This window comes from Pteronotus mesoamericanus, unplaced genomic scaffold (genome assembly GCF_021234165.1).
Source record: "Pteronotus mesoamericanus isolate MK-2021 breed Mesoamerican mustached bat unplaced genomic scaffold, CSHL_Meso_final scaffold_137, whole genome shotgun sequence".
Classification (NCBI taxonomy): domain Eukaryota; kingdom Metazoa; phylum Chordata; class Mammalia; order Chiroptera; family Mormoopidae; genus Pteronotus; species Pteronotus mesoamericanus.
The window spans coordinates 5,447,268-5,456,120 of record NW_026555306.1 but is presented as its reverse complement, the minus strand read 5'-3'; the positions used below and the strand labels follow the sequence as shown (position 1 = coordinate 5,456,120).

Genomic DNA, 8,853 nt, shown 5'->3' with positions numbered 1-8,853 from the left:
GGCTAGATAAGTGACCACAATGTGAGCACACCGTCCTGGCTTCTGAAGTGGAAGCGGTCGTCAAGCGAGGAGCAGCCTTCTGGGAGCCCCACCATCGGGCCTCTGTAATCTTCTTTGGCTAGAGTCAATCTGTGGGAACCGGTGTTGGGGACTGGGCAGCAGGAGCTGATGAGTCGCTGAGGCCCATCCACTGCTGCTGGTCTGGTCGCGGTCATTGCTGCGCCACAGGAAGTCCTGGCTGCAGAGTGGGTGGGCCGCTCGCCCAGCATCCAGCGGCCACCGACCATGCCGACTAAGTTGCCGCGGCTGAAATCAGGCTGCAGGCTGGAGTGGTCGCGGCTGCGCTCGCTGTGGCGTCCCTGGAGGCTGTGGTCCTAGTAGAAGCGATGGCTGATTGACAGGACAGTGCCAGTTCCTGCTTTTTAAATTATTATTTTCTAGAGGCAGGTACCTTTTCCAGGGTGGAGACTCCAAGGTCTTATCTGCACAAGGATAAAAGGGCTGGGGAGGCCTCAAGAAAATTCGTCCTGTCTTTCCTGAGCACATACAGCTTAAGTCTGAAGTTCTTGATGTCCTTAAGGTCGAGAAAGAACCGGAGCCCACCCAGGAAGAGGACGGTTAACAGAAACATGCAGGCCTACAATGAGGAGTCCCAGATGCCTAGGTCTTCAGATTCCAAACCCGGGATTGGTACTTTCTCAGCTTCCAAGATCGCAAAGCTGGAGTTGTTGACTGCTAAGGAATTGAACAGCGAGGGACAGAATTTTGACTATCCCTCAAACATTTGGTCTGACGAAGATAATGACAAAGAATTGGAGACCATAGACAGAGATAGGTCAGAGGATGACGCCGCCACTGGCCGACCGTACTGGGATAATAAAATTGAGTACCTCCTGGCCCAGGTGGGCTTCTCAGTGGGGCTGAGCTCCATCTGGCGCTTTCCTTATGAGTGTCTTCACGGCGGAGGTGGTGAGTCTGGGGGCCAGGAACCCTGGATGCATGAAGGGCGAGGTCTCTGAGATACGGAAGCGCTGAGGATTTGGGATCCTGAAGGGGGCAGGAGCCAAGTATATGAACAGCCAGGACGTGGGGAGGGTGGAGGCAGGATATTCAAAGACTTGGGTTCATTAGGATGGTGGGGCTGCGGGGCTGGGGTGCTGGGACTTCTGGGAACTGAGGGGCAAAGGACGGGACACCTGGGACCGTGAGAGTTGTGGAAATAGTTGAAGCCCGATGCCTGTGGCCCTGAGGGAGGTCACTGGTCAGGAACGCGTTTTCCTGGACTCCCAAAGAAGCCCAGGCGCTGGAAGACCGGATGGTTCTCAGAGCTGCTCCTTCAATCCCCTGCGCAGGGAGTTTTCTCCTCATCTACGTCCTTATGCTGCTCTTCGTCGAGGTTCCTCTCCTCTTGCTGGAGATGGCCGTCGGCCAGAGGATGCGCCAGGGCAGCATCGGCGTGTGGAAGACCATCAGCCCCTGGATCGGGGGTGTGGGGTGCACCAGCTTCATGGTGAGGAGCCCCGGGCTGCCCAGGCCCACCCTTCGCACCCCGCCCCCAGCCCAGCCCTTGTCCTGGAATGGGCCCCACGGGTCAGCTGCCTGCAGTTGCCTCTGTCGGATCCCCCCTTCTGCCGGCCTGCCTCTGTTCCCTTGCCTCCGGAACTCTTCGTGGTCCCTAGGCGTGCTGCATCGTGGGCTTGTACTACAGTGCGCTCATAGCGTGGAGTCTCTTCTACTTGTCTCAGTCTTTCCAGTCTCCGCTGCCTTGGGCCTTGTGCCCTTTCGAGAGCAACTCCAGTAATTTCGGTGAGAAGAGAGGGAAGAAAAGGGCAAGTGAGAGGGCTGCGGATAGGACGGGGGAATGTCGGGAAACGGCCACTGAGAGACGGGGGCTGGAGGGGAAGAAGGGGGACGCCTGGCCTTGCAGTTTCCTCCACGGCCGGTTCACCTCAGATCCCGAATGTGCACGGACGAAGCCCACCACCTACTTCTGGTACCAGCAAGTCTTGAAGGCCACAGACAAAATCGAGATAGGTGGGCTGCCAGTCATGCATCTCGGTGTCTCTCTCTTTGTGACCTGGTTACTGAGCTGCATCTCCATGGTCAAAGGGCTCCAGTCCGCCAGGAAGGTGAGTGACCCTCTAACTTACTAGTCTGACGGACTCCCCAGACCGCTAATATTCTCCCAACCTGATGCCTGTCGGTCTCCAACTTCTCGCGCATCCTACTCTGACCTCTGATTCCCCATAGTTGTTGTTTTTTTTTTTTAAAAGATTTTATTTATAGAGAGAAGGGGAGGGAGGGAGAAAGGAGGAGAAACATTGACGTGCAAGAAATACATCAGTCAGTTGCCTCTCGCACGCCCCCTACTGGGGACCTGGCCTGCAACGGCAGGCATGTGCCCTGGCTGAGAGTCGAACCAGCGCCCTTTCGGTTCGTAGGCTGGCACTCAGTTCACAGAGACACTCCAGCCAGGGCGTGATTCCCCATAGTTTTGACCCTTCTATCCCAGCTTTCGCCTTTGCTGAACTCTCTGAGTCATACCCCCTACCCAGATGCTGTATGTCTCGGTACTCCTTCCCTACATCATCCTCTTCTGTGTCTTTATCCGGAGCCTCATGCTGAAAGGAGCAGGATATGGTCTCAAGAGTTTGTTGGCTGCCAAGGTGAGGCGCCTCCCACCCTTTAAGGCCCGTATCCCAATGGGGGTGTCAGGGACAGTGTGGCTGCCAGTCTGGTAGAGGCCCTCCCAGCTCCCCCGTGTTTTCCTTCTCCTCGTCTTCATTCCCCCGCCCCCTGCCTTGTATCCCAATGTGCACGCCCCCCACGCCCCCACAGGTGCGTGCCCTGTACTCTGTGGAAGTGTGGCGCCGCGCGGGGAACCAGCTCTTCCTGGCCACGGGCTCCGGCTTTGGCAGCTTCACCGCCATCAGCTCCTACATGCCCCGGTCCAACAACTGCGTCATGGATGCCTTCGCCGTGGCTCTTCTCAACCTGGTGACCTCAGTGATGGTCACGGTGTTTGTATTTGCCATAATGGGCCACTTGGCCACCCAGCTCAATGAAGAGTGTTACCTGAAGTGAGCCCAATCTTTCATGTGGCGCCCATCACAGAGACCGAAGTCTTAGGAGTAGCTCACAGACCGCCAGCCTAGGCCCCCGGCCCTCAGGGACGCCGGCTCAGCCAATACAGCTCCCTCAACTGGGAGCGTCCTGATCCTTATGTTAACACTTAAATCTCTTTGGCTCTTTAAGAGCTGCCTTTCCAAACTAGGAAAACCTCAAACTTGAGGTTTTCAAATGTGTGTTTGCCCATTTGCCCCATTCTTAACTGGAGACCCCTATGGAAAACTTAGGGGCTACCTTTACCTGAACCATTAGACCAAATAAATAAATAGATAAATGAGAGGGCCCACATAGGCCCCCTGTAGCCTCCCCCCCACCCCGTTTTCTTCTCCTGTGGTATTCATCTCAAAAATACTTATCTGATATTTCTTTATAAAACATCTCCTATCTACCAGCCCATGTGGCATTCTGGAAACATGGCCAGTGGTGAATCAGACCATCATCCCTGCCCTCAGGAAAATCAGAGTCTTCTGAAGAAGCAGATACTAAACAGATCATCACAAATGAGATAACTGATCCTAGGGATGATGAGGAGACAGAGGAGGGAGCTTCTAACTTCCTGGGGCAGTCAGGGAAGGCTTCCTGGTGGAGGCGATTCTGAGCTGAGCTTGTCTCCTGACAAACAACCAGTGCTCGTATTCTTTCAAATATTGTCCATTCATAGACCGATATATGAACGTAGACCATTTTTTTTAAAGAATTGGATCACAGCATAGTACTTTCTGCATCTAGTTGACCTGACCTTATAAACATAGGTCTTGAACAGCCTTCCATGGCGGCGAATCGAGTTCAGGGAGCTGAGTGAGGACATGTAGGGATTTGCCATATGGAGAATGGGTGTTGGGGTAGAACTGGGGTGGACGGGATGTGGGCAGAGCGGGGTAGGTCTGGGCAGAGAGAACATCGTGTACGAAAGATACTGAGACAAGAGACAGCTCAGTGAGTGCAAGGCTTAATAGTTGAACGTGGCTGGAGTGTACGAGGCGAAGATACTTGTGAGTTAAGAGGTTGGAGAGGCCAGCAGGTCGAGGAAGCCGAGGAGCACTAACGTTAGCCTGCGGCTGTCGAGGAGGAGGTGCAGGTCGGGTCCCCGAAGCCTCAATGCTGCTGCAGGGAAGACCCGTCCGGGGGCCGTGAAGTCCCAACTTCTCTGCCCTCACACAGACGCCTTCGTGGCCATGGCAGTGGCTGTCGGGCCACGCACACTAGGATCCTCGAGGCCTCGGCTTTGCTTCGAGCCAGATCGCAAACTAAGCTAGTGATTGCCCTTCTCACCTAGAGCGACGCGGGGGGAGGTTGTCTCAAAGGCCCACATGGTTTTATATGATTCTACCCCTGTCCCCAGGAATGCGGAGAGAGCGATGAATCTGGTAACTGCTGGGCTGCTGCCCCCCACGCTGCAGCTCCCGGACAGCGGGCGCCATGATGTGAGCTCCAGCTACCCCGCGTGGCTCAGCCGGCTCCCTGAACGAGTCAGAGGCGAGCTCCTGCCCCATCTGTCCAATTGTGACTTATCTGAGCAACTGGAGCAGGTCTGTAGGGGTCGGGTGGGGCCCTAGAGTTCCCTTCTTTTTTTTTTTAAAGATTAATTTTTATTTTTAGAGAGGGGAAGGGAGGGAGGAAGAGAGGGAGAGGACCATCAATGTGTGGGTTGCCTCTCACGCACCCCCTACAGGGGACCTGGCCTGCAACCCAGGCCCATGCCCTGACTGGGAATTGAACTGGAGACCCTTTGGTTCGCAGGCCGGCACTGGATCCACTGAGCCACACCAGCCAGGGCTAGAGTTCCCTTCGATCCCATAGTGCGCTAGAAACTTCAGCTTTCCTTAGGTGTCTGTAAATCCAGCAGGGCTATTCCCAGCAGCATCCTGGACGACCAAGACAAGGTTTATGGTCTCCTTTTGGGACAACACAGTTGTAGCTTTTGCAGCACCAAGCACTAGCGCCCATATAATCCCGTTCAGTGCAACCTAGACCAGCAGCTCAAGGCCCGAGGAGCATAATAAAGTCCATGAACAGTGCTAGAGATAATGTCCTGGGAGGGGACAGGAATGGAGCAAGGACCCTGTAGATGCAGCTCTGAGCCCTCCCCATCCCTCCCTGCACTCACAGGTGATAGCGGCTCCCCGTGTGGCCATTGTGGCCTTTACCAACGTCGCCTCTGTGTTTTCTGGATCCCCCTTGTGGGCCATCATCATCTTCATGTTCCTGGTGACCATGGGGCTGAGCACCATGATAGGGATCCTGCAGGGCATCCTTACCCCTCTCCAGGACACTTCCTCTTCCCTTAGGAAACATCCAGAGCTGCTCACAGGTACTCTGACCTATGACGCCACTCCCACCGATGGCCACTGTTGAGCTCCGGTTAACCTGATGGGACTCATGCGGCCCAGCGTGGATTCTGGCCTTAATCCGAGTCTCGTTTGTTCCTCCAGTGGCCGTCTGTGTGCTCATGTTCCTGGGCAGCCTCGGCTTCGCGACGCCCTCGGGCAGCTACTATGTGAGCCTGCTGGACGATTACTGGGCACCTCTGTCGCTCCTCTGCATCCTCATCTTGGAGAACGTGGCCATGGCCTGGATCTACGGGGCCAGGAGGTGATGCCCCAAGCCCAGGATCACCTCCACGCACCCACACGGCTAGAGTCTCCAGGGGCGTCGGCCCCTGCTGCCCTTGCCAGCAGGTCTCTGCTCCCAGGGCTGTGGCCGGCGCCCAGGACGGTGGGAAGGAGAACGGTGTGGCTTCCGGAGGAAATCGGTGTAAAATGGCAGAGTGATGGAGAGTCTGTAGGAAGTCCCAGCCCTACTTTTAACCAGGGTAGTTTGGACAGCTGAAAGACGTAATCCCTTGCCTCTCAAAGTGTGCTCCGTGGACCAGCAGCATTGGCATCACCTGGAAGCTTATAAGAACCGCAGAACCTCGCCCTGGCTGGTGTGGCTCAGTGGATTGAGCGCAGGTCTGAGAAGCAAAGGATCACGGGTTGGATTCCTAGTCTGGGACACAGGCCTGGGTTGCGGGCCAGGTCCCCAGCAGGGGATGCGCGAGAGGCAACCACACATCGATGTTTCTCTCCCTCTTTTTCTCCCTCTCTCCTCCTCTGTCTGAAAACAAACAAACAAACAAATAAATAAATAAAATCTTTAAAAAAAAAGATGTACCAAAGATGCATTTATAGGCTTGAAAAAACTACATAAATGTAGTTTGGCACATGGGAGGCCCTCAAAAAATGAGGCTTTCATCCTGAAGGTGAACGGGGATAGAAATGTTTTTAAACATTTCTCCTGGGGCTGGGATCGAAATTAGCCTGCAAAGGGACGGATTAGAGATAAGAAGACTGGTTTGGAGGTAAATGGAAACAGGGGTGTCCAGCCTTTTGGCATCTCTGGGCCACACTGGGAGGAGAAGAGTTGCCTTGGGCCGCACAGTAAATATATTGCGACACGTAATCACAAAAAAAAAATCTCATAATGTTTTCAGTAAATTCATGATGTTGGGTTGGGCCGCATTCCCAGCCATCCTGGGCTGCACGAGGCGCGTGGGCCGCGGGTTGGACACCCCTGGACTCTAAGAACTGGCTGAGGGCTGCCTCCGAGGCTGGGTTCGGACTGACCCTGCCCCCAAGGCTGGGCAGGGCCCATCCGAAGCCTTATGACCCTTCCCCCCAGGTTCCTTGCAGACCTGATTATCATATTGGGCCGCCCCATCTCCCCCATCTATCGCTGGCTGTGGTGCTTTGTGTCTCCCTTTGTGCTGCTGGTCCTGTTGGCAAGTACCCTCATCCATCTACACCTGACTCCCATTGCCTACTTGGCCTGGAACTCCAGCACTGTGAGCCTCCCTCCGCAGGCCCCAGACCTCAGGCGCGCCCCCGCGGCCCCCCTCCCCGCCCCCCGCCTAGGGAGTGGGGACAGACTTTCCAACCCACTCATGCCTGTGGGATTCGAGTCATCTTATTGCCTGGGGATTCAGTTATCTAGTCTCTTGCCTTGGTTCGTCCCCTGCCCCCAGCTTCTGCATCTCACTTCAGAGAACCTGGGCGTCTAACCCTTCCTCCCCTTTCTCCACAGTCCAGTGAAATGCTCCGACGTTACCCATCGTGGGCGAAAGTCTTGCTCTCAGTCCTCATTGGCATTACCCTCCTGCCCGTCCCTGCCTGCTCCTTTTACACCCTCTTGGACATGTGTTTCCTGGACTCCAGGATGCACAGCCGGTCCACAATTATCTTTAAACCTGAAGCTGAAGAGGAGGCACCAAAGCACTGCCCACGGCTTCATGTGGGGAAAAGCCCAAAGAAGATGAATAAAAAAACATAACCAGAGAAAAACTTTGTCTGCCATGTGAGTAATTCCTCTAGGCAATGAGTACTAGGCTCATTCAGCATAACATCATTGGTGTTTTGAAGTGTAACTCATGGCTGGCAAGGTGACATTAGAAGAGGTAAAGGCAGCTGCCTTGGCTGATGTGGCTCAGTGGATAGAGTGCCAGCTTGTGAACCAAAGGGTCACAGATTTGATTCCCAGTCAAGGCACATGCCTGGGTTGCAGGCCAGGTCCCCAGCAGGGGGCGTGTGAGAGTCAACCACACGCTGATGTTTCTCTTCCTCTCTCCCTCCCTTTCCCCTCTCTAAAAATAAATAATTAAAATCTTCAAAAACAAAAAACAAAAATAGAAGAGGTAAAGCTAGCAATGGCTAATGTAACTGGACCCAAACAAAGGTCTTTTGTTTTTCTGGACTGGGAAAGAAAGTGTTTCTGGCTGATGGGGATTAACATAGTCATTCTTTGCTTCTCCCACACTTTCCCTCACCAGACTAGTGTCCTTTGACTTCCAATATTTGGCCAATAGTGACTACTGACCCTGCTTCTCCTGGCTACCTTCCTCTTGGTTTGTGTAAGGTCTGGTCCCTATGAAACTGGGCAAAAAATGGTGGTAGTAAATAAAGTCTGTTCAGTGAAAATTTACTTTCATCATTAAAAAGAAAAAGAAAACCAACTGTCCAGCTCCCAGTCTCACCTTCCCTTGACTTCATCAAATTCAAATGCTAGAAATCCCAGAGCCTCTCCACCTGGTGCTTCCTGTAAGCCAACTGGACCAGGGGGAGACAGTTTGCTCAGAAAACGGTGGGGTCACGGATTATGGCAAAGGGGTTGAATGCCTGCTAGTTGGTGGCCTCCTCACATCTCTCTAAAACACGCGGAATAGTTGATTACCAAATCTACCAAGGGGCTTAAAACTTGACAAAATTTCATGTGTTTTTCCTCAGACAGTCTTGGACCATGAACGAACAGTATTTATCAAGGAATGGTGGGGAGAGTGGAAGCTGACCGCACAGACTGAAGAGGACACAAGGAGGACTTCATTTGGGGCAGTGTGACAATAAAATGAGACAATTGAAACATAGCATATTATAAGGCACCTAAAATATAAAATAAAATATATTTTAACAATCCTCTTTGATTGCATAGCTTTGATTGCATAGCTTATGAGGAATTAAGGGACATCTTTAAGAGGACAAAAATTAAGCCTAAGCTTGAATTCAGAGCAAATTTTAAAGCTGATTAGGGCTTTGAGGCAATTGCCCCTGTCTGGTAACTTACAGAGTTTGGTTTTAAAGGTAGGTGAACACAGGGTCTTGGGTCCATGAAAGAAAAGGAAACCGATATATATATATAGAAAATTGAAGTGCTATACCCTCTGTGAAAGAGGTAGGTCCTGTCTCTGATTAGGGA

The 8,853-nt window shown here is 53.1% G+C and overlaps 1 protein-coding gene across 1 annotated transcript; it reads left to right on the top strand.

Annotated features, from left to right (window-relative positions):
- Nucleotides 1–629: 629 nt before the first annotated feature.
- Nucleotides 630–7,437, top strand: LOC129082699 (orphan sodium- and chloride-dependent neurotransmitter transporter NTT5-like). Its single transcript, XM_054588412.1, has 10 exons — nucleotides 630–969; nucleotides 1,353–1,510; nucleotides 1,680–1,806; nucleotides 1,954–2,129; nucleotides 2,839–3,080; nucleotides 4,472–4,658; nucleotides 5,239–5,440; nucleotides 5,562–5,721; nucleotides 6,790–6,952; nucleotides 7,192–7,437. The coding sequence occupies exons 1-10, from the start codon at nucleotides 630–632 to the stop codon at nucleotides 7,435–7,437; spliced, it is 2,001 nt and encodes a 666-aa protein (XP_054444387.1).
- The last annotated feature ends 1,416 nt before the right edge of the window (nucleotides 7,438–8,853 follow it).

Coding starts and splice junctions, on each gene's coding strand:
- LOC129082699 (XM_054588412.1), top strand. CDS start 630: ATGCAGGCCTACAATGAGGAGTCCCAGATGCCTAGGTCTTCAGATTCC. Junction 4,659..5,238: donor TATCTGAGCAACTGGAGCAG/GTCTGTAGGGGT, acceptor CTGCACTCACAG/GTGATAGCGGCTCCCCGTGT. Junction 5,722..6,789: donor TGGATCTACGGGGCCAGGAG/GTGATGCCCCAA, acceptor CCTTCCCCCCAG/GTTCCTTGCAGACCTGATTA.